The sequence below is a fragment of the Primulina eburnea genome, chromosome 5 (assembly GCF_022965805.1).
Source record: "Primulina eburnea isolate SZY01 chromosome 5, ASM2296580v1, whole genome shotgun sequence".
Classification (NCBI taxonomy): Eukaryota; Viridiplantae; Streptophyta; class Magnoliopsida; order Lamiales; family Gesneriaceae; genus Primulina; species Primulina eburnea.
The window spans coordinates 10,000,398-10,027,023 of NC_133105.1; the positions used below are offsets into that span (position 1 = coordinate 10,000,398).

General features: G+C 36.5%; 1 protein-coding gene across 1 annotated transcript; it reads right to left on the reverse strand.

The window, feature by feature from the left end:
- Nucleotides 1-240: 240 nt before the first annotated feature.
- On the reverse strand, nt 241-11,208 carry LOC140832965 (ISWI chromatin-remodeling complex ATPase CHR17-like). Its single transcript, XM_073197297.1, has 25 exons — nt 10,936-11,208; nt 10,334-10,450; nt 10,137-10,243; nt 8,475-8,587; nt 8,157-8,254; nt 7,887-8,066; nt 7,562-7,783; nt 4,547-4,681; nt 3,687-3,969; nt 3,529-3,602; nt 3,173-3,393; nt 3,003-3,090; nt 2,817-2,910; nt 2,549-2,737; nt 2,421-2,452; nt 2,248-2,321; nt 2,077-2,166; nt 1,927-1,996; nt 1,792-1,843; nt 1,653-1,711; nt 1,413-1,578; nt 1,155-1,333; nt 840-1,055; nt 410-508; nt 241-291 (listed from the first exon to the last, which is right to left on the reverse strand). Exons 1-25 carry the CDS (start codon nt 11,128-11,130, stop codon nt 274-276), a joined length of 3,171 nt encoding a protein of 1,056 aa, XP_073053398.1. The 5' UTR covers nt 11,131-11,208; the 3' UTR covers nt 241-273.
- Nucleotides 11,209-26,626: the final 15,418 nt, after the last annotated feature.

Here is a 26,626-nt window from a genome sequence, read left to right on the forward strand (position 1 = left end):
CTCGAGGCAAGGGCAAAACAATAACTATAAATAAATAATTATTGCAAGAAGTTGTTGAACTCATTAATTAATCATCTCAAACATTTGTTAATTGTCATGACTTGTTCAGTAGCCCCATATCAAAAGGGGTTTGATCAAATTTGCCCCGGGATTCTGGGGTTGCATCTATTATAAATGGGAAGAATGAAATGAGTTATGTTTTATCTCCCCAATATAGGACTTAATAATAAGCCAAAACTCACAAAATCAAGATCAACCCCACGGAGTCAAATATCACTTCCTGTTCTTCCCCTGCGAAAACAACACAGCTCTAGGTTAGCACTATGTTTGCACAAAACTTGCACTGTTTGACAATAACAATGCAAAGTTTAGGGAAATTCGGATAGAATGATTATTAAAAGGAACCTACGTTGCTCAAGTAGTCATCCATTGATGACTGCTTCCGCTTCTTCAAACCAGGACTGTCGGCATACTGGTTAATAGTAGCGAACTTGGACGGGGTTGCACTCTGTGAAGAATAAAGAGGGTGAAAGGTTAGTTGTAATCGTCTACAATACCGATAGGATGTTCGCTACACACATTCATGACAATAAACATGTTTCATTAAGTTCTCAGTCATGCTTTCATGTTTCTATCAGAGTGTTTCCAAGAAAAAAGGCAAGACAAATCTAACTAAACTAAAAAGAAGGCCACTCTATAAGGACGCAAGCTGGGGTCAGATAAAGAAAGAACGGCCTGGGAACTGACCCAATACACTGCACATGGTTCGTATGATTGTGTTGTTTCCACTGGAACAAAAAAAAATAAATCAAAGGGTGAGACATGAATGATCATCCTACCTTCGCTAGTTTTTTCTCTTTACGAGCTATTCTATCCCTCTCGTCATATTCTTCATTTTCCTTCTCCACCAACCGAATCAGTGCATCGCATCTCCTTGCAATTTCTTGAGTAGTACGAGACTTCACAAACCAATCAAACCGGAACAATGGTGAAGTACGGAAGGCTGCCTTCAGCTCATCCCAGTTCCCATACCCAAGTTTGTGGATCATGCAGATCTGCGAGAGAACCATATTTATCATCAAGCTTTTGACATTAAATGAGAAGAAACCAGATGTCCCTTGAAGGTAAAGAAACATTAAATATTCGATTCTCACCATGAAGCGATCACATTCTTCATTGTATAACTTCCCTTTGTTTTGTCCGTGCTGGATCTTTAATTCCAGCCAGGGATTTTTATAGCGATTCAGTTTCTTTGCAATAGCTTTCATGATCTCATCTTTACGCGAAATTCTTGCCTCTCCTCTTTCAATGCTTTTAATAATCTTATCATAATCTGAAAAATTTCATATCCACACATAAGTATTAATTTTTGACAATCAAGAATGTCATAAAAAAAGATGCAGGAAAGATACCATTTAATTCTTTATATCTTTCCTTGAACACTTTCGCATATCTTTCAACTTCTTCCTCTGTTTTACCTTCCATTTCCGAAGCAATACTCAGTATATCATTTCGACCATACTTCTCGCAGGCCCTGATAAAAGCATTGAAGTCTCTTCGGCTCCACGATGAAAATCCCTGAACACGATAAATTGTCCAGTGACGAATAGATAGAGTTTGTCAAAGTCATAACGAATAATACACAAATATACTTCTTCCAGCAGTCTTTCCTTCTCCTCCTGCTCCTCGGCGGTCAATGGCTCTCCCACATCTAGACAAACAAAATATGTCTCAAGATGTCCAAGGGAAATTAAGAGATTAAGAAGGCAATGTATCAATAAAAGAGCATACCATCACGCTCATCCATCTCTATTGTATCTTTTACTTGATGTCTCTGGCGTGCCTGTAGACGCCATTACAACAATAAGAAACATACATTAAGTAAATATAACAAAGAAACAATGTAAGAGAATCTAAGACACCCACCATCAGGCAACGCACTTCTTTTTCATACAGATCACTAAGACGCTGTGTGTTGAAGAATTGGAAGTCATGCCTGATAAAATCGACAAAATATGTTAAGATGCAGAAACCAGCAAGTACAAGAAAGAATTAAATGAAACAAGAGATCCTTACAACTGTGGCATGCGCGGAATTCGAGGCTCTTTGGGTCTCACGGGACCACTTTGCCGCATTGTCTGCTTAAAGTACTCGGATTCAGAGTAACTGACAGAAGATCAAGTGAAGTGTGATTTCTAGGCGCATGCATAACATTTCAGTAAACAAATTCAGTTCTAAGTAGCATACTTGCGCTTTCTTTCTCTTTTTGGCGGTTCAATCCAGTTATCACTGACGATTTTTTTGAAGTCAAATTTGTCATCCTTTTCAACAAACAAAATAAAAGGAATGAACAAAAATATTAGCGTCCCAAACCTAGACATCATAAAATCATCCTAGACATTCATAAGCGAAGAAAGCACCTTTTCATCGTCAAAATCATACAAATCAGCAGCTGCACAGTCCAACAGCTACTATTAGTCTCACCAATAAGAAAAGAAAAATGAAGCATAGGCAACTCGATTAGCAAGGTAGGTCATAAGAAGCATACTGTCATCCATTTTGAATTTGATAGCATCCTCGGTAAACTTTTTCATTTTAGCATCAAGTTCAGCAGTTGCCTCCTCTCCTTTGGCAATAATTCTATCTATATCTTCATCAGTTATAGTGCTATCTTTGGAACTGAAAACCATTTCAGCACCAAACCTCACCATTTGCAGCAGCTCATCTTTATTAACAGCTGTATAAACCAACATAAATGAGTTATAAATTTAGTCTTCGTGAAGTTGATAGCAATCCCTGGAACAACAAAATCTCACTCTTTTGCTCCGCTAGTCGTCCTTGTTGGATAACCAAAGCGTCAAGTGCAAGCTTTTTATAGGCCCTCTCAATCACTTTTTCTTCAATGGTGTACTGCAAAAAATCAGTTGAAAAATAACATTAGCACATTATGTTTCAAATAAAAAAGATCCAATGCCTTAGCATGGTATGAAAATAAACCATACCTCAGTGCAGAACCTGAAAACTTGAACTTCCTTGGTCTGTCCAATTCTATGAGCACGGTCCTGAGCCTGCAAATCAACCTGTGGATTCCTGCAATGAAATGAGGCCCAGGCTTACAATGTTAACATATACCCCAGAGTGCATCCTGAAACAAGTAGCAGAAAAGTCTCACCAATCACTGTCATAAAGAATGACAACATCAGCAGTTGCAAGGTTGATACCAAGACCTCCAGCTCTGGTTGACAGCAGGAAGACGAACTTCTCACTTCCAGGCTTGTTAAAAGCTTCAATTGAAGCATCTCTATCTTCCCCACCAGTGTTTCCATCAATTCGACAATAATAGTATCGACGGTAAAGCAGATAATCTTCAAGAATGTCTAGTAGCCTAGTCATCTGTTTCATTCAATCAACAGAATATATCACTGAGAATCCATATCAAAAGAAGAGAACTAACAGAAACGTGTGCAGAACTATGGAAGTAGAAAATGAGAAAGTTCGGCCAAAAAAGTAAGCGTAAAAAAAGAGCACCTGCGAGAATATCAAAACTCGAGAATCACGCTCCTTTAATTTTGGAAGCAACTTGTCAAGAAGAACCATCTTGCCTGAAAGTATCGTTCGTGGATGATAAATATAAAAAGAAATTATCAGAGAAGACCAGATATCTGTCTCAATATTTCGGGCCATACCAGCATTTTCTATTAGATGATCTCCAGTGGTATAGGGTGGACCAGGTTCAGCACCTTGAAATAAATACGGGTGATTACTACATTTTCTGAGCTGCATGGCTACGTTAAGAAGACGTTTTCGTTCTCCACCAGCATTTATAACTTCAAGATCTTTCTGCAATAAGGCCCTGTAATACTGCTTTTGCATCTGGGACATACCGACTTTAAGTATTGTCTCCTTCTTGGGAGGTAAACCCTTCTCAACATCCGACTTCAACCTTCTGAGAAGGAAAGGTCGGAGAACCTAATAGGTTCCAAACCAAAGAAATCAGATAAGTAACGGTCAATGTCACAGATCGTTTATATGTAGTCCATCATTATGAATTCAATCTCTATTAACTTCACACACAACTGCTTGAATGTTCATGCAAACAACATAGTTCCATGCCAAACCACTTATTAACCATCATTAAAATGATAATGTGACTTAATGATTTGACAAAAAGATGCACATTAATGCAAGCTACAGCAAAAAAATTAGTAGGTGAATAACATGTGAATTATCACGTAAGAAGAAAAAGAAAGGAGATACAAGTTCCGACAATCTGAAAACGTCATGGTAACATAAAACAATGCTTTTGGATGTGTTCAACATAATAAGATAGGCTAAATACAAAAGCGTATGACATAGTTCTCGTATTGATTGAATTATTGTTGAGGGAAAAATTGTGTAATTAAGAATCTTTATCATAGATCCATTCTTAAATTTTGGAAATGTTTTTATGAGTGTGAAATAATGTAACACAATTAACTTCTCAACCAACACGAGTGGCTATTTACCTGGAAAAAATAATCATTTTAATGAATAATAAAGTGTCTACCTTGTGAAGCTGCTGCACAACTTCCTGCTCGTCATTTTCGCCGGAAATTTGGAACCATTGATCAAAAGTTTCAGCAGAGCTAAATATTTCCGGCAGCAAAAAGTTTAGGAGAGCCCAGAGCTCATGAAGATTATTCTGCGAAAACAAAGATAGTGTTACCGTCACCGCTGACATAAAACATGCACAAATGCACAGAAGATTTAAAATCAGTAACAAATGATAAGTATTAATTGTGGATTTGAGTCTTGATTTGTATCAAGATCAAATCTATAAGCAAACATACTACAAGTAGATGGATCTAAGACAGGTTCTTTCCAAACCATGATCAACCAGAATAATCTTCCGAAAATCCTTTTTTCAGTTTCTTTTCAAAACCTGAACCTGAACCCAAGACTCGGTATGATTATAGTTCCTTAAAACGCTGAGACCAACACCGGAACTGTGTGGAATCATAACTGGAAGAGTGCAGAACCGGTAACCAGGACCGTAAATAAATTTAAGATCCTACATAGACAACTTAATGTACATAATTTAATCTACATGGTTTATACAAATTAAATTTAACTCTTTTTATTTTTTTAAGAAATTAATATTCATAATATTTTGCGATCTAATTGTCATATAGTTAGATTTAATTAGTTTCATTATCCTGTGAGTCATTTCATCATTTTTTTCCTTAACCTTTAAAAGTTACAAAATTAAATATTAGTTCAAATTTGTTCAAGTCAATCAAATTGGAACCAGACCCGTCAACGGCTGGAGCCAAAAAGGAACAATAATCAAACCTATTGATTTGGTTTCATCGTCCGTTGAATCGAAACCGTCGGTTTCACAACCCAAAACATTTAAGAACTACAGCCAAGCTATTTACAAAATAAATAGACAATCCATGATTATTGATTACAGACAACAAATTATTGGTTACAAAGAACAAGAAATTAAAGCATCTCAAATTCCTTGTTCATGTCCCATAGTGCACAAGTTGTTATACGAAAAAGTGTGCAAATGCAGACAGGTGCTATAAGAAAACGTGTGCAAATGCTGAGTTTTGTTGTTTCTAATATAACAAAAACAAAACCCATTTTCAAAACTATAACAAAAATATGGAGTTGTGTCTTTATAACAATCCGCCGCTTCAAATGGCGGATTCACTATTCCTTTCAAATAATAATTACACAAACTATAGTTATATATGAAAATGATACATTTATCAACTCCAAGAAAAGTCTTCCAATTTTGGTGAGAATATCCGGCAATATAGGATTTGCAGTTTCTTTTCCAAAACCGGAACCTGAACTGAAGAAAATATGACTCTAGTTCCTTAAAACGATAAACTGTAACTGAGACCAATACCGGAACTGTGTGTAATCATAACTGGAACCGTGCAGATCCGGTAGAACCGTTAAATAATTTAAGTATAAAGATCATACATACACATCTGAATGTACATGATTTAATTTAAGTATAAAGATCCTATATACACATCTTAATGTACATAATTTAATCTAAATGGTTTATATAAAATAAATCTATTTAATTTTTTTTAATAATTAAATATTCATAATATTTGGTAATCTAATTGTTAAATAATTAGATTTGATTAGTTTGATTACTCTGTGAATTGTTCCATTTTTTTTTTTTTTTTGCTAACTGTTAAATCTACAAAATTAAAAGGAACCAGGACAGTCGGCAGCTGGAGCCAAAAAGGAACTATAATCAAACATATCAGTTTTGGTTTCACCGTCCATTAGAATTGAAACCGCTGGTTTCACAACCGAAAACATCGGTTTAAGAACTATAGCCAATCTACAGAAGAAAAATAAACAATCGATGATAACAGAGTAAATTAATGATTACAATGAACAAAAAATTGCTGTATCTCAAATTCCTTGATCATTTCCCACAGTAAACAAGTGCTATAAGAAAACGTATGCAAATGCTGACAAGTGCTATAAGAAAACGTGAGCAAATCCTGAGTTTTGCTTTTTCAAGTGTACAAAACCCATTTTCCAAACTATAACAAAAAAATGAAAGATTTTGTCTTTTTTATAAAACGCCAGTTCAATTGGTGGATTCACTATTTCATTTAGAAAAAATTAATATAAACTATAGCTATATATGAAAATGATACAATTATAAACTCCAAGAAAAGTCTTCCAATTTCGGTGAGAATATCCGGCAACATCGGATTTGGAAGAAAAAATAACCATTTCTGGAAATATCTTTTGAATAATTCAGATTGTCTTTCTATCCTATAAATCAGACTGTGACTTGATTAATGGACAGTTCAATTCAAATAGTTTTTTTTTTTTACTTATTTTACTTTTTATTTCTATTCTAATTTTTGGTGTTCTTCGGATTTCTCAGTTCATGTAAATTAATAATTGTATTATTTTCCAAAAATGGCTATTTTTTTTCAGAATCCAACATAGCGAAATATTTTCAGCAAAATCGAAGACTTGCCTCGCAATTATACAAACTATAAAATAGAAAAAAAAAGATTAATGCAATTTATTAACTACAAACGAAAAGAGTACATTTTTTTTGTCAACACAAATCTTCAATTTTGGTGAGAATACTCGACAATGCCGCACTAGAACAAAAATACAATTTTGGAACTACTATTACTCGTGTTAATTTTATTGTTGTTTTTAAAATTTATTAATAAAAACAAAACCCACATTTTTGTTATAGTTTGGTGATTTCGTTTTTGTTTGGTGATCAGTTTTCCCATTAATCAACCCATTTTCACTAAGTTACACCAAGATTTCAGGTGCCGTGATGCCAAACTTACAAAACCTCGATATAACATACAGAGCAATCTCGAAGAGAAAGTAGGGCACACAAGGTTGAAAAAATATTAAAATCTAGAATTTGAAAACATTTAATTTCAGCTGTACTTTGCAGTCAATCTATCACAACATACACAATACATCATATCCACCACTGACATGCAGCATTCGAAATTTAAAGGAATGTCAAAGGACAATGAAATCCTAGACAAGTACAAAGTACCTGAAGGGGTGTTCCTGTAATTAGAAGCCGATAGTTGGTACTAAAAAGTCTCATTGTTTTAGAAAGAAGAGAGTTTTCATTCTTGATTCGATGAGCTTCATCAATAATGATGTATCGCCAACTAAATCGACGAAAGATAGACTTCTCTTTTATTGCCATCTCAAAACTTGTAACACAAACATCAAACTTTCCAGCCACAAGTAGTTCCTCACGTATATATTTCTGAAAATTTTAAATGAGATCAGAAAAACAGGATTAGACTATTATTCAACTACAATCAAAATGAGAAAGAAAAATACTATCTAAAGTGACACCGAAGGCTTACTCTTTCATCAGGATTTCCAAGAAATTTTACAGCACGTATCACGGGGCAAAACCGTTTAATTTCGTTCATCCAATTTCCGAGTGTAGATTTTGGAGCGACAACCATGTGAGGACCTGTAATCCCTCTAAACTCATGCAAGTAGCCCAACAAGGAGATGGTTTGTAAGGTTTTACCAAGCCCCTGAAGTTGAGAACACGATCGATAATAAAATAATCATTAGCAAAACAAACTAAGGAAAATATTATAATAAATACCAGACACTGTTCATACCATTTCATCTGCAAGTATTCCATTAATGCCATTCTCATACAGTCGAATCATCCAATTTAGACCAGCAAGTTGATAATCCCTCATCTTTCCTTGAATACCTGAAACAGCTCATGATTTTAGATCTTCATGAATCAAAACAAAACCAACTCAGAAATAATATTCAGTGCAAGTAGTTTTACTTGCAATGAATTGATTAGAGCGTGTGACTGTGAGCCATTTCAACAAACTCAACCACTATAAATGTCTTAAACCATAAAAGTACCGATCACTGAACAATTAAAACTGAAGGTCACAAAGAGATAGGCCAAATAATCATACAAGATGGTTGCACCAATAGCCTAGTATTCCCGGTGCCAGAAAGGCCGTCTTCTTCGTCTTTAAGACATTCTTCATCTTCTTCCTCTTCTGTGACTTTTGATGCATGGCGACCCCTGGAAAATGGATTGAGAGCACAAACCACGTTAAAATTAATAGTCTTGTGTATTGGTTGCAAAATGCCAAAACTTAGCATGTAGAATTGGTACCATGATATCACAATTAAAATTTTAATAATGAAACTGGATAAGAAAAAAAACCTGCAATGGTTATTATACCTGAAATAACATCATCCATAACGCAACCCAAATTTTTTCAAAAGTTATATTACTTGATGAAGCCAAGGTTCAAGTTCGACAAATAGTCCACCATATCACTATGTGTTAGGAAAACAATAAATTATCTCAAACTCCACAATATAGCATTCTTTGTAAATTAGGGAATATGATGTTAACCATATAGAGAGTAGCACAGACAGCATATGATCATACTTTAAGGAATTACCACACTTCTAGGGTGCATTTGTTGAAACTTAGGAGAATAAAATTACTAAACATTTAATTTAATTAGTAATAAAAATGTAACTTCTAGTTAAAAGGTCGTTTGAGATAGCGAGTTGTTTGCTGTTATGCATGTATATGCACACGGAAAACTAAAATTACTAACACAGATTGTCAATCAATCAAAAAATAATTAAATACACTTCTCCTGTCAATCATATTTACAAATGTACTTTTTAATCATGCACACAGAATAAAGATCGTTTTTAAAGTCTTCCTCCAAACAACTATACCTTTAAAAAAAAAACAGCTGTATGTTTCTACTTGTAGTTAACACCACACATAGCCCCATCTTCATTTGTTTCTTAAAAAACAAAAAATTGTTTCTCAAAATGTAGAACCAGAAATTAAGAAATGAATAAAAAAATCAGTACAAGCAAGCATATCTACATTTTAACTTTTGCATATGCAAAAAGATATTGGGTTGGGAAATTCTAAGAGAAAATTCAAGCACGAACAAGCAAAATTTATATAAAAATGAAAGATGTTGCAAGGGTGAAGAGTTCCTATATTATCACTAAGGTTACAATAACTCGGTGATTGGGAGCATGAAACCAATTTTCAGTGAAATATATTACCTATTCACAGAAATTGCAAGGGATTATTAGACAAGAAAAAATGGGTGTCATATTAAGCCAAATAACTGGAGAATTGATGAAAAACATATCAGAAAACGTGCTTTAATGCATAATTAATCAACAATCATGCATTTATTTGGAAACAAATCCCACCCCAAGAGACCTGTTCAAAAATGCTGAATTCACAGTGACATCAGAATTATTTTAAATTTACAGAGCATTGCGACCATTACTGCAGTTCAATAGCAGTAAGTTGTTCAAATGCATCAACATTGTCATAGCAGCATCGAACCGCAATTACCAGTGCCCAGATCGATACTATATATCAGATGGGAAGTAAGTTACTATTAAAATACACAGTACATCCCAAGTAACAGGAAAGTTTACATGTGAAAAACAATGAGAATTCAACGTTTGATGTTAGGGATTTAGTATTCATGACCCAACTTACGTCCCTAACATTTGAACATCTCGAATATTCTGCAGTGCAGAGCTAAAATAACTGTATCAAAATGAAGATTACACACCTTCCTTTTGCCTTCTTCTGAGAGACCGACCGATCACCCTGTGCAAAATGAGCAAATAATTCTGTCTGCTGCAAGAGGAATTTCAATCGACCTTTTCCCTTGTTATTCTGTCACGATAGTAAATACTAATTACACATTAAAATCAGCTTTTAACTTTATTTCAGATGTCAATTTTAATTTTCTTTCAGAAAACACACCATGTCAGCTTCAATAGCAGCATTCTGGGCGTCTAGTATATCTTGCAATTTTTGCTTCTTCATTCTTTCCATTTCTTTCAGCCTGAATTTTTCAAGTTTAGCAATAGCATTGTCATCCTGTAAAACAAATCAAAACCCATTGATACGTACGCCAAATTGCATGCATTCCTAACTGTAGGATTCACAACCATCCAGTGCATAGAAACAACTCATTATCTCATCTTCATTGGGCAATTAAAATATCCAGAATACAAATTAGCTAAAATGTGTTCATGCGCAAAAAAAAAAACAACAATATAGCTAAAAAAAATAGACCCAGAAAAATACTCAAAGATCACTTCTGCAAAAAATAAACCAGATTTCACCCCTTTTTTTACTAATCCTGGTGCACAGAGTGCCCATTTGGCACAGCAACAACCCTGCATTTGAATCAAATTGCTTCCAACCCAACAAATCAAACCGAAACCTAACTGAATCACTCGGTGACAAGCAAAAATACATAGATCTGAACGAATCCACCGTCCGTCATCACGAAAAACAACAAAAAAATCCAAAAACCCACTCATTCTGCTGAAGCAAAGATGTATACCCATCAAACTCACCTCGTTCTCATCCTCCATTGGACCGGAGCCGTTGGAGCCATCCTCATCATTGGAATCATCCGCGGATCGAGCCACCGCCTCGATCTCCTCCTCGTCCTCCTCGTCATATACCTGATCCTTGGCAACCTCTTCCTCCGCCGAAGTAGCCGGCGTCGAATCGTCGGTACATTCCTCAGCTAGCGAGGGTTTCGCCATGCCCAGGGTTTGTTGATCGCTTTCTTTTTCCTTTTTTGGTTCAAAAATCAAAAATAAATTCAACTGGAAAAAAAATATTTGTGTAAAGTTGAGTCTGTTGGTTGCTATATATATACCGGTGGGCCAATAGCAATTTTGATTTGGCTTGACATTCCCGCCATGTGTGATTAGGTTATTCCCGCTATTGGGCTTGGAAACAAATTTGGGCTTCACGTGTAACTTTTTCTATTTATTGATTTTGTAATAAATATAAAATTATATTTATATTGATAAATTTCAAATAATAGATTCAAATATATTTTTATAATCTTAAATAAATGAGACTATTGTTGCATTTGACTCCAAATATAATCTAAAAAAAATCTAATAAAACACCATTTGATTCGTGGTATAACGACGATCCTAATCAATCAAATCAAATTTTACTATTGGTATGATTTGGTATGTGGTATGAGACAAATAGTACGAAGATAAATAATATTTTTTTAATAATAAAATATATATAAATGATAGTTAATATAATGTTTGATTTGATTGATTAAATTTGAGAGATCTTTTTGAAAATATTTATAATATTATTTATTAAAGGTAATATTGTAATTTCAATTCAATGATTTGATTGATGATTTTATTGATGTAAGTTAAATGATTGGTAGATGGATAAATAATATAGTTCATCAAATATGATATTAGATTGGATAAAAATATGAATAAATAATATAGCGAACCAAACGGTACCTATATATTAAATTTATTAAAAAAACCGTGATTTGAAAATAATTCTCCCACACATCACTTAAAATGGTGTGATGTGCCTCAAGAGGCTAACCTTGATTGAATATATTTCGATTCTTGACTATTCTTTATCAAAAAAAATTAGTACATAATTTGAAAGACATTTTATAGTTATTGGTCATGTAATAATTTTATGTCAATTCAAATATTTGACTCCAATATAGTAGTAATTTTTGTTTTCAGTTTACACTTGGTATACATTACCTTTTAATGTTAAAAAGTGCTACACAACCCAAGATCCCACGCATTCTATTTTGCTTAAAAACCACAACTTCAAACAAAAATTCAAATCTAAGATAGTAAATGATTATTTATTTTTAAGTGTGTGTGTGTCTAGAAATTGAGTATAATTAACTTTTGGGCAATTTAGTTTGAATTTTCATTTTATCCTTGATTTTATTTTTTAGTCTATCGTGATTTCGTAAAATAAATTAAACATCGTACATTTTGAAGGGTTCATGATGTTCAGCTTATCCCTTAATAAATGTGATTGAAATTTGAATGCCTTTTCTATTTGCGTAGTTCATAACAATGACATCTATGTGCGCAGATCTTCGTCCAGCTAAAGAACCTTTAGACTGGAATACGAGAATGAAGATTGCTGCTGGTGCGGCAAAAGGGTTGGAATATTTGCATGACGAAACCAATCCACCAGTCATATACAGAGACTTAAAATCATCAAACATTGTAATGCCCGAGAATTAATTATTATAATCAGACGTTGGTCATTGACATGATTGAGGTTATAAGAACTCAAATGATGAGGCCGGGCGTCGTTGCATGGTTAGCCAAGAATTTGGACAGAACCTTCGGCGCTCGAGCGGTAGAAAAAGACCGCCCGAGCGCCAATGCACCACCAGATTTTGTTTTGGAAAGAATGTCTGGCGCCCGAGCGGTAGAAAATGACCGCCCAAGCGCCAGGGTGTAAACTGCCGAAGCTTGGACAGAAGGTTTCGCGCCCGAGCGGTAAAGATTGACCGCTCGAGCGCGAATCATGCAAAACGAAATCGCGCCACTTGCCTTCTTGCATGTGCGAGTATATATATATATATAGATGCATGAATTCCTTCAGAAATCAGAAACAAAAGAATCGAGAAAGGTTTCTGAAAAAGAGTGAAAAATCCTTACGCCTTTTGTGAGAAATCCGTCCGTCAGATTTTGAATCCGACTTCGGTATTGTGTTCCTAGCGACGACAACTACAACTGGACGTAAGTTTTGTTACGTTTAGACAAGATTTGAATTTATGATATTGCTAGAATTGAATATGATTCAGATATGACGTTTCTGTTACCATAGACATTATAGAATTGAAGTCAGATTGAAGAACAGATTGTTTATGTAATTGTTATGATTTTTGAAAGATATTGACTGAGATTCTACATCAGAATTGTGTTAGCATTCAGAGTACGAATTGTAGTGACACAGATTATGAGTTCCAGTATTATAATTGTGATGTTAAGAATTGACGGGGTTATTCAGATTGTCTTGTTATGCCGTCGAAACATCAGTTGATTCAGATTAATTAGATTTCGATATGATTCAGATTGTATTGTGATATCGATGATATGAATCAGATTATATCTTGTTCAAACATTGATCAGATTATATACTGAATTGAGTATTGATCAGAATAGATTGTGTATTGAGATATATACTGATATTGTATTTATGTGACTTGTCATTATCAGATTGATATGGACAGATTTAACTTCGAGACTTCGTCTTCGTCAGACCGGGACGACAAAGGTATAATTCATGTGATATCTGGGAAGATATAACTCAAATCAGATCTCATTTGAGTTTCCCAATAAAATCACATACTTGATTATTGTTTATCTTCTGATATGATTATGATTTGTTTATAGACTTTATATTCAAATCTTTTGGAAATGAGTATGCTTTGTTTACAGATTGTTATACATTGCATTTGAGATAGGAAAGTTTGACAGATAGTCAGACTTCTAGACGTTCGGTGTATCGTTACGTAGGAGCAGACACCCTCCTATTGTAGATTACTCGATACAGCTCAGACCGAAGTCTAGGAATAAGACGTACAGTCACCCCGATTGGGAGGGTAGGTGACAGCCATTGACGTCTTATTCACACCGGGATCCCTAGAGTTATAGTTGAGTCGAGTCTAGACATGATTTGACTAGAACGGCATGCGTTTATGGATGTGGTTTCATAGACTATGAAACCCATTGTTATTGCTTTCAGTTATGATAGCATGTTTTTATGATTTGATTTGAGTAGCATGTTTAACTGATTTGTGTTGCATGCTTATTTTGAGTTGATTTCATAGATTATGGAATCTATTGTTTTAAGTTTATTCATGATAGAATATTTCATGATTTATTTTATGTATATGCATGTTTACCATGTTTTATACTGGGATTTATTCTCACCGGAGTTATCCGGCTGTTGTCTTGTTTTGTATGTGTGCATGACAACAGGTGGGGCTGGATCAGAGTCAAGAAGATGATGAGAGAAGACGAGTTAGCGTGGTGATTCCGGACTTACTGTAGACTTGGTTTTATTACTTGAATTTAGTAACTGAACCTTAGACTTAGTTTGTACAGTATTATTTTTATACTGAAATGTATTTTATACAGAGATGTATATTATTTAGATTCAATTACCTTCCGCAAATGCATTTTAAAAAGAAAAATTTTTAGACCCTGTTTATCATAACTGATAATTAAATCCCAAGAAGATTAAGAAAAAGATCAGCGTCCGGGTCCCCACAACAGGTGGTATCAGAGCCGATAGTTCCTTTATACTTAGATTATCAGAGCGATAGATCCTTTAGATTGAGATAGTCAGAACTGATAGATCCTTTAGACTGAGATAGAAGAGAATGAGCGGGGTAGATTGAATTTTATTTCCTTGCATGTGATTGCTAGCATGAGAATTATTTCAATGTTGACTTACATTGTGTGTGCTAGCATGATTTATTGCTTTCCCTATTACATGTTGTTTGTTATCTGAGTTGATTACAGCATGTAATTACCAAGACTGAATCAGAACCGAGTCTGAATCAGAGGTATATGATCAGAGGAGGGCTGAGAGAGATTATACAGATTGTGTATTAATTTGTTTGATATTCAGATATACCGCCTCGGAGATTTCCAGAAAGGGGTAGTACCTCGTCTGAACAGATAGATGCATTAGAAACTCAGCTAGAAGAAAAGATGAAAGAGTTTCAGTTATTACAGCCGCCGGTTTTGAGTGGTACCGAGACATCTGAAGATTGTCAGAACTGGTTTGATGATATAGAAATCTTGTTCGATTTACTTGATTGTACAGATGAACAGAGAGTTAAAATGGTGTCTTATCAGTTACGAGAAGCCGCCAGGAGTTGGTGGATTACCAGTAGAAGAATGTGGGCACAGAGAGGTACAGTGATTTCGTGGGAAATATTCAGAACTGAATTCTATCGAAGATTTTTCTCAGCTTCGTACCGAGAGGACAAGGCATTAGAGTTTGAGAATTTGAGCCAAGGTCAGTTGAATATTGATGAATATACCGCCAAATTCTCTACTCTACTGCGTTTTGCTCCTCATCTAGCTGGAAATGATGAAGCTATAGTAAATCAATTCATCAGAGGGTTGAACTCAGAGGTAGTTGCATTTATGAATTTGCAGCGACCTTACCATTTTCCTGATGTCTTGAGTAGAGCGAAGAGAGCTGAGGCAAGTCTGATTAGACAATTGACAAGGTTGTGTGTGAAGCCACCTCAGACACAGCAATCCCCTCTTCGATATGATCACGGCAGTACGAGTGGGAAGCAAGATGTGCTGAAAGCTCGAAAGAAGCCATTTAAGAAGTTGGGAAGTGGCTCTAGCCTGAGTTATACTGGAGTGTATTGCAGCACTTGCGGAGGAAGACATCCCACGGATCTATGCCAGGGAGTTACTGGTAGTTGTCGTATCTGCCGACAGCCGGGGCACTTTGCTAGAGTTTGTCCCCAGAGAGATTCCCGAAGATTTCAGGGACCAGGACCATCTGGTGGCAATGACCGAAGAACAGACCTAAGAGGCACTTGATGATATAATGACAGGTACTATTCTTTTATGATTATAATGCATATGTATTGATATATACACTAATGCATTTGTTAAGAATATTTTTGAATGAGTTGCATGGAGATATGTTGTACCTGTTAGGTTTGTATGTACTGTAGTATTGATGTCCTTGCTTGTTGAGGAAATGTTGATATCAGAGATTTCTGTATATATTGTATACTAAAGTAAGATGAGAATGAAATAGAAAGAGATTAGGATGTACTTGTGTTTTCTGATTTGAACGCATTATTGATATGTATATGCTGAACAAGTACAGACATATTGTAGAATTTCCAGAAATGGTAAGAGTCAGATCAGAGATGACTGATCAGTGGAGATACCACGATAAGGATTCTAGATTTAGAATTCCTTTGATATTTGTATTGTATATGACTCGATAAATACAGAAAGGAACAGATGGTATCCTTATGTACTCAGTAGATGTACTGAAATCGAGCCTAGCATTGGCAGATCTGCCAATGATGTATGAGTTGGCTGATATTTGCCTAGATAAGATTTTAGAATTGTTTTATATCAGAAAGATAGATTTCAGAATTGAATTCAGATCAGATACTGATTTCTGTTTTAGAGTGGAGCACAGAATAACATTGAATGTACAGAATGGTACAGAATGAATTGAAAGATCAGTAGAAGAGTATCGACCAAGAGTACATTTGATGTAGTGATACTCTTTGGCATGTGTCAGTATATTCAGAGATGTTATGATGAGTCTATACTTGTTATATATATGAGATTCTGATATGTTTGCAGTATTTGATTGATCGAATCGAATATTTGAAGATTATATTGAATATTCTGAGAACTGTGATGATTGTATACAGAAATTATTCAGATAAGAATCCTGCTTGAAACAGATGGTATTCAGAGTGTGCGATATCTGAAGTTAGTATACAGATTAATTTTGTTACAGTTGAGATTGCAATCAGGTATTGATAAGATACTGATATCAGAAAGATCAGAAATTTCAGAAATGTCAGAATTGTCAGAGATATATTTTGTCTGATTTGGCATATTATTTCATTTGCTTTATATCTGCTGAGTATTGTTATTGTTCTAAATCAGTATTTGAGACATCTTATATTGTTTTGGGGAGCATATTTTATTTGCAGATAAGATATATCAGTTTATCAGAATGATATGAAGATATTTACCATAAATCCTTGTTTTATGAGTTCATTGAACTCACTAGATCTGTATAGGATACTGATATTTTGTTTCTGATTTGATCTTACTGTTATTGTGAATCCGTATATGCTACAGATTAGTGTGAACGGGTGAGAGTATATACAGCTTCCAACCGAATCAGAGTTGAATTCGAGAGTGACAGTAATCCAAGAATGTGAGCAGAATGTTCAGAACTAGATTTTTATAATCAGAGTCGAATAACGGATATGTGATTTTGTGTTTTGTATGAGATTGATTATATTGTGATATCAGAATGTGTCAGAATTGTACAACAGAATTTGATATCGATAGTCAGAGCCGAATACCAGGTAGGTATATTTTCTTTCATTTATGTTATTAACTGATTTGTTATACCGAATAGTCCAAGTCTGAAATCACAGATAATGTCAGAAATGGGCTGTAGTGACTTCAGTTGTCATGTTTGTGACTGAGAATGTATGATATTCGAACAGACAGTCTTGATATAGACAGATTTAAATTAGTTATGACAGATTTGTACTGAAATTTTGGCAGAAATTGTACTGAATTGTACGAATTATCAACAAATGAAGACAGAAATCAGAAGATTATTACAGATGTGTATGTTTCTGATTAGAAATGGGAGTGCATTTCTATGGCTTTTGTAATGAAATTACCGCCATTTTCTTCAGATTGAAATATAATATGATTGTGATTGAGAGATTGTTCAATCTATATATTATTAGTGTGTACCAGATAATGTACAAACATGACCAAACGACACAGATTGATGTCAGAAAAGTGGTCAGAAAGATCAGAATGCCACCATAGATTATATCATATTGTGATTTTGATTGATTTTGTTCTTATGATAGAGTATATCATGAGCTCTTCCGTAGATTTATTGCAGATTGACAGACAGTCAGGGTATATGTTATCCAGAGGTTGGAAGATCTTAGTCGAATTATAGAGTACTGGATGTTAACACTAATTGATATGACTTATTATCATTGCATGACAATACCTATCAGCCTACCAGATTGGTAATGAGATAGTTTTAGTCAGGACAGTATACAGTGAATACTACAGAGTTCTAATTCTTTTGAAGAAATTCGAAGGAAGATGAAGATAGTTCAGAAAGAACAGATGTCATAAACCAACATCGGATGATGATGATTGGTATTTGAGGTCAAGGATTGAATATGTCCTAGATCGAGAGCAGCAGATTTAATGATAGTGGGCTGTATTGAATCATTATAGACTATGGAGTGGTTTATACGGATGTTGTATAACCCACATGGCAAGATTGATTTTGTCAGAATTAATTTGAGAAGTATTATGATAATATACTTCATGAAGTCTTATTCCAGATTTGAAATCAGAGATTGACACAAGAAAGAGATTTCAGAATGGATTTAGTAAGATGAGAGTTTGATTTAAACTCAGTTATACATTTCTTCTGATATAGTTGAATTGATTGTTTGTGAGTTCGAGGACGAACTCAGATGTAATGCCCGAGAATTAATTATTATAATCAGACGTTGGTCATTTACATGATTGAGGTTATAAAAACTCAAATGATGAGGCCGGCGTCGTTGCATGGTTAGCCAAGAATTTGGATAGAACCTTCGGCGCTCGGGCGGTAGAAAAAGACCGCCCGAGCGCCAATGCACCACCAGATTTTGTTTTGGAAAGAATGTCTGGCGCTCGAGCGGTAGAAAATGACCGCCCAAGCGCCAGGGTGTAAACTGCCGAAGCTTGGACAGAAGGTTTCGCGCCCGAGCGGTAAAGATTGACCGCTCGAGCGCGAATCATGCAAAACGAAATTGCGCCACTTGCCTTCTTGCATGTGCGAGTATATATATATATATAGATGCATGAATTCCTTCAGAAATCAAAAACAAAATAATCGAGAAAGGTTTCTGAAAAAGAGTGAAAAATCCTTACGCCTTTTGTGAGAAATCCGTCCGTCAGATTTTGAATCCGACTTCGGTACTGTGTTCCTAGCGACGACAACTACAACTGGACGTAAGTTTTGTTGCGTTTAGACAATATTTGAATTTATGATATTGGTAGAATTGAATATGATTCAGATATGACGTTTCTGTTACCGTATACATTATAGAATTGAAGTCAGATTGAAGACAGATTGTTTATGTAATTGTTATGATTTTTGAAAGATATTGACTGAGATTCTACATCAGAATTGTGTTAGCATTCAGATTACGAATTGTAGTGACACAGATTATGAGTTCCAGTATTATAATTGTGATGTTAAGAATTGACGGGGTTATTCAGATTGTCTTGTTATGCCGTCGAAACATCAGTTGATTCAGATTAATCAGATTTCGATATGATTCAGATTGTATTGTGATATCGATGATATGAATCAGATTATATCTTGTTCAGACATTGATCAGATTATATATTGAATTGAGTATTGATCAGAACAGATTGTGTATTGAGATATATACTGATATTGTATTTATGTGATTTGTCAATATCAGATTGATATGGACAGATTTAACTTCGAGACTTCGTCTTCGTCAGACCGGGACAACAAAGGTATAATTCATGTGATATCTGGGAAGATATAACTCAAATCAGATCTCATTTGAGTTTCCCAATAAAATCACATACTTGATTATTGTTTATCTTCTGATATGATTATGATTTGTTTATAGACTTTATATTCAAATCTTTTGGAAATGAGCATGCTTTGTTTACAGATTGTTATACATTGCATTTGAGATAGGAAAGTTTGACAGATAGTCAGACTTCTAGACGTTCGGTGTATCGTTACGTAGGAGCAGACACCCTCCTATTGTAGATTACTCGATACAGCTCAGACCGAAGTCTAGGAATAAGACGTACAGTCACCCCGATTGGGAGGGTAGGTGTGGGGACCCGGACGCTAATCAAGTTCTCAATCATAATTGGGACTAATTAATCAATTAAAACAGGGTCTAAATTTTTTTTTAAAATGCGGAACGTAGTGACATCAAACTCATATACATATCAGTATAAAATACAATACAAGTCCTGTACTGCATGCATTCAAAATAAACTAAGGTTTAACAACTAATGTCAAGTGTTCAACCCTATCTCTAATTCAAGTCCGGAGCCTCCACTCTAATCACGATCTCTCCTCATCTTCTGGACCCTGATCCTGTCCCACCTGTTGTCATGTACACATACAGACAAGACAACAGCCGGATAAACCGGTGAGAATATACTCCCAGTATAAATCAATGAAACATGCAATCATATAAACAAATATAAAGCATGTAATCAGGTAACATGAATATGTATCATCATCTGAAACATAAACAATAATCGACGATACTCGTAGCTACATCATTTAAGACTAGACTCAATCCTATTCTAGGGATCCCGGTTTCCGGATGTGGTATTCCTATATCGAATTCCGTAAAGGATGGAACCATAATCTCTATTACTCGATATAACCAGTGCCCCGGTATTCCTATATCGAATTCCGTAATAGAAGAATTCCAACCCCTTTACTCGATATAACCAAATATGGTGTTCCTATATCGAATTCCGTAATGGATTCCATTACTCGATATAACCATACATCCAGTGTCCTGACCTAACCGTCATGGACTGTAGCTCTATCGCTAGCATTCCTATCTTGTGACATCGTGCAATGTGCCGTGGCGATACCCCCACTATCCGGCACGGTGTGTCACAAGACAATTCGACCAATACCTGTTGTCTAAATATCAAGAGAACAAGTATATTAATCAAATCAATGCAAATATCCATGCAATAAATTAAAGTATGTGATTTAGGGAAACCCAAGTCTAAACCGACTCAAGTCCATCTCCCAATACCACATTGACTTATACCTTTCTTTCGTCGGTTCCTGGCTCAGTCGAAGTCCTCAACTCACAGCCTGTCTGATAATGACAATACCAATAATCTCATGTCAATCAATTGATAACAATCTGATCAATCTGGATTTAATTCAAACTCACAGTATAACGGTACAATTTCAGTATCTCCGTCAATACAACATCACCAGATAATAGTTACAATCCATAACCCATATCCAGTACAAGCCATAATTCAATCACAATTCAAAGCTGTCCGATATAACTCAATATACCCCAAAAATTCATAATAATTCCATAATCAGTCTGTTTCTAAATCTGACTTCGATTCTATGATGTCTAACATGTCCAGAACATCATATATGAATTACATCAAATTTCTACAACATCACATTTTTAAATGATACCAGAAATCAATAAAACTTACGTCTAGTTGTAGCTGTCAACGAGAGGATCACAGCACCGTGTTCGGATCTAAATTCTGATAGACGGATCTTTCGTAATCGCAATTCTACGATGAAAATGAATTTAAAATATTCCTCAGAGCATTCCTCGATTTTCCTTCTGAATTCGTGAGGTGAGATGCAAATTATATATATATATTGCATGCATGAAATCACGTGGCATCACCTCAAATTTTCACCCAATTATCCAGAAATTACGAAAATGCCATTGCCTCCCATAATTACGAAAATGCCATTTTCCTCCAATAATTACGAAAATGCCATTGCCTCCCATAATTACGAAAATGCCATTTTCCTCCAATAATTACGAAAATGCCATCCGAAAATTTAAATCAATGATGACATCTTGGGCCTTACAATTCTCCCCCTCTGAGACACGATTTCGTCCTCGAAATCTCAAGCAATCTATCATATCAATAACGAGTATATACCACACTGTATAAGAAATGTAATAGAATTTACATCACTGAAATAATGCTGGGAATTCCTGTCTCATATCAGATTCAGTCTCCCAAGTGGCTTCTTCTACGCCATGACGAGTCCATTGAACTTTCACAAGAGGAATCATCTTTGTTCTGAGCTGTTTTTCTTTACGATCAATAATCCTGATCGGTTTCTCGACATAACTCAATGTCTCATCCAGCTCGGTCTCGTCTGGCTGAATCACGTGAGAATCATCAGGGAGATATTTCCGCAGCATAGATACATGAAAGACATCATGTATTCCAGACAATGAAGGCGGTAATGCAAGTCGATAGGCACGATCTCCTACCTTTTCGAGAATCTCATAAGGACCAACATATCGAGGAGACAATTTCCCTTTCTTGCCAAATCTGACAACACCTCTGAAAGGAGAAATTTTCAGGAATACTCGGTCTCCAGCCTCAAATACCAACGGTCGTCGTCGAAGGTTGGCATATTTGGCTTGTCTGTCCTGAGCTGCCTTCATTTTCTTTTGAATCAATTTAACTTTCTCGACATATCTCTGATCATATCCGGTCCAGTCTCAGGAACTTCAGAGATATCATCCCAATATAATGGGGATCTGCATTTCTTTCCGTACAACGCTTCAAATGGTGCCATCTCAATACTCGTTTGATAACTATTGTTGTACGAAAATTCACAAAGTGGCAATGCTTCTTGCCAATTAGTGCTAAAATCCAGCACTATAGCTCTCAACATATCTTCCAATGTCTGGATCGTACGCTCTGACTGTCCGTCAGTTTGTGGATGATATGCGTTACTCAGATGTAACTTCGTACCTAGAGCTTGCTGCAAACTCTGCCAAAAGTGCGAAGTAAACCGAGGATCACGATCTGAAACAATCGACTTCGGCACTCCGTGCAATCTAATCACTTCTCGGACATAGATATCAGCCATCTGATCATATCTATACGTCATCTTGTATGGAATAAAACATGCAGATTTGGTCAGTCGATCAATCACGACCCAAATCGCATCACAACCTCGGGAGGATCTCGGCAACTGTGTCACAAAATCCATGGAAATGTGATCCCATTTCCATTCAGGAATGGACAAACTCTGTAACAATCCTCCTGGTTTCTTTCTTTCAGCCTTCACCTGTTGGCAATTCAGACACTTGGCTACAAATTCAGTCACATCAGATTTCATTTGTTTCCACCAATACTGTGTCTTTAAATCATTATACATTTTCCTACCACCAGGATGAATGCTAAAACGACTGTTGTGCGCTTCTGACAGTATTCGCTGTCTCAATTCTGAAACATTTGGCACAAAAATACGATTATTCACATACAAGACATTATCACGAACCTGATATTCCGATCGATGTCCAGCTCTGACCATCGCAATCGAATTCTGTACATTCTGATCAACTTTCTGAGCTTCTTTAATTGTCAAAAGTAGCTCTGGTTCAGCTCGAACAGCACACAATCTCAGAGGCTGACGATCTGTCTTAAATACTAATCCAGACAAACAGCAATCTTCAATCAAATTCGATACACCAATTGTCGATAAGGATAGTGCACATACCTTTCGACTTAGTGCATCTGCTGCTGCATTGGACTTCCCTGGATAATACTTGATTTCACAATCGAAGTCTTTCAGTAAATCCAGCCATCTCCGCTGTCTCATATTCAACTCTGATTGCGAAAACAGATATTTCAAGCTTTTGTGATCAGAATATATCTCAAATTTTTCTCCGTACAGATAATGCCGCCATATCTTCAATGCAAAGACTATGGCTGCCAATTCAAGATCATGAATTGGGTAACGAGTTTCATGGGATTTCAGCTGTCTCGAGGCATAAGCAATCACATGCCCCCACTGCATCAAAACACAACCCAATCCTCGGTGAGATGCATCACAATAAACAACAAATCCACCAGTGCCTGAAGGAATCGTCAACACAGGCGCACTGGTCAATCTCTTTTTCAACTCAAGAAAACTGGATTCACAGTCTTCTGTCCACACGAATGGAGCATTCTTCTGAGTTAACTGCGTAATCGGTTTGGCAATACTCGAAAAATCTTTAATAAATCGTCGATAATATCCTGCCAAACCCATAAAACTGCGAATCTCGGGTACAGATGTAGGTCTTGGCCAACTAATCACGGCTTCAACCTTACTGGAATCAACTGATATACCGTCTCCCGATATAATGTGACCCAAAAACACAACATGTTTCAGCCAAAACTCGCATTTCGACAATTTAGCATACAGTTTTTCTGCCCTCAAAATTCTCAACACAGTCCTCAGATGATTAGCATGTTCAATCATATTCTTCGAATAAATCAATATATCATCAATGAATATGATAACAAAATCATCCAAATATTTCTGAAAGACGCGGTTCATCAATCCCATAAATACCGCAGGTGCATTCGTCAAACCAAAAGGCATGACAATAAACTCATAGTGTCCATACCTGGTTCTGAATGCTGTCTTTGAGATATCAGAATCCCTGACTCTCAATTGATGGTATCCAGATCTCAAGTCAATCTTGGAATATACCGATGAACCCTGCAACTGATCAAATAAATCATCAATACGAGGCAAGGGGTATTTATTCTTTACCGTTGCCTTGTTCAGTTGCCTGTAGTCGATACAAAGTCTCATCGACCCATCCTTCTTTCTCACGAACAGTACTGGAGCACCCCAAGGAGATACACTAGGTCTAATGTAACCCTTGGCCAATAAATCCTCCAACTGTTCTTTCAACTCTTTCAACTCGATCGGTGCCATCCTGTAAGGAGCTCTCGAAATCGGAACTGTTCCTGGCATTAACTCAATGCCGAAGTCTATCTCTCGAATCGGAGGCAATCCAGGAATCTCATCTGGAAAGACATCAGCAAACTCACACACCACTGGCAAATCCGCCAATGATGGGCTCGTCTTCAGTAAATCAACTGAATATACCAGGAATCCATCCGCTCCCTTCTGCAATAATCGAGTCATATTTATTGCAGATATCAAAGGAATTCTAGCACGAGAACCCTTACCATAAAATTTCCACTCATCAGCCATCTCAGGTCTAAATCGAACAATCTTGTGGAAACAATCAACTGTAGCTCGGTACTTGGCCAACATATCGACACCGATAATGCAATCAAAGTCAGATAAACCAAGCACAATACAGTCTAGCTCAATCGTATGTCCATCGTACTGCAGTATACAAGGTTTCACATATTTCACTGATATCAAACCTGTTCCTAACGGAGACGTGACAGATACTACAGTAGCTAAGGACTCAACAGGCAATGATGCATTAAAGCAAATCGCTCAGACATAAAAGTATGTGATGCACCAGTATCAATCAGCACATAAGCAGGATAACCAGAAATCAAACAGTTACCTGCAACCACATCGTAAGGTGCATCTTGTGCCTGCTCCTCAGTCAAAGCAAACAATCGGGCCTGCTGTCTAGGAGGCTGGCTCGCGGTCTGGCCCCCTCCTGGCCTCTGCTGTGACAGAGTAGACGGTACTGGCTGAAAAGTATGAACGGCATATGGTCGTCTACCTGCCTGAGCCACTGATCCAGATGACTCAGCTGCCTGCGATCCCTGGGCACCTCGCTGTGGACACACTCGGGCAAAGTGTCCCTGCTGTTTACAGATACGACAGCTGCCAACTACTCATCGGCACTGATCTGTTAAATGTCTCCCTCCACAAGTACTACAGTACGGTCCTGCATAGCTCTGGCTCTGACCGGTCTGTCTAGAGCCACTCAAACTGGACGAAGTAGTCCCTGATTTCTTAAATTGCTTTCCTCTGGCCTTCAAGAAATCCTTCTTCCCACTACCACTGCCGCTTTCAAATCGAGGAGCTGGTTGTTGCTGTCCCTGTACTGGAAGCACAAAAGAAGCCTCTCTCTGTCTCATCAGTCCTGCTTCGGCTCCCTTGGCTCTATTCAAGGCATCGGTGAAATTATTTGGCCTTCCGGTATTCACCAGGGTAAAGATTTCTGGATTCAGGCCATTTATGAACTGGTCTGCAACGGCCTCATCACTTCCTGCCACATGAGGGGCAAATCGGAGCAGAGTAGAAAACTTAGCCACATAATCCTCAATGTTCAACTGGCCTTGTTTCAGGTTCGCAAACTCGGCTCCCTTGTCCTTCCTATACGATACTGGGAAGAACCGCAGATAGAATTCAGTCTTAAACACATTCCAGGTAATGGCCATACCTCTCTGTTCCAATGCCCTTCTAGTCGTGATCCACCAGTGTTTAGCAACGTCATGCAACTGGTGTATTATCAGTTTTGCCCTCTTTTCCTCCGTATACTCCAACGAGTCAAACAGTGATTCAATGTCGTCCAACCAACTCTCACATTCCACGGAGTTCTCCGTACCTTTCAAAGTCGGTGGATGAAATGACTGAAACCTTTTCAGCAATTTCTCCATTGCTGTAGGTGTCACATCCATGGGAGGATTTGAGGTACTCCCCTGTTCTGGCATTCTTCTCGGAGGCATATCTGATAACCAAAAGGGTTAGCAATTCCAACAATAATCTTGTTTCAAGCCTCCTCGGATCATCTTACAGCTGATCCATTCCCATAATACACAATACCATATCAATAGCAGATAAGTCAGGTAACATGTATTAAAGCAGTAAACATGCTAGCAATCAAAAGCAAGGAAAGAAAATCTCATTCTACCCCGCTCACTAGCTGCT

What these genes read in the sequence shown, in the direction of transcription:
- LOC140832965 (XM_073197297.1), bottom strand. Translation starts at nt 11,130, where the DNA reads ATGGCGAAACCCTCGCTAGCTGAGGAATGTACCGACGATTCGACGCCG. An exon ending in GCTATTGGTGCAACCATCTT is followed by an intron (nt 8,255 to 8,474) that starts GTATGATTATTT and finishes GAGCTGTTTCAG; the next exon opens with GTATTCAAGGAAAGATGAGG. An exon ending in ATGATTTTGACGATGAAAAG is followed by an intron (nt 2,322 to 2,420) that starts GTGCTTTCTTCG and finishes TTTGTTGAAAAG; the next exon opens with GATGACAAATTTGACTTCAA.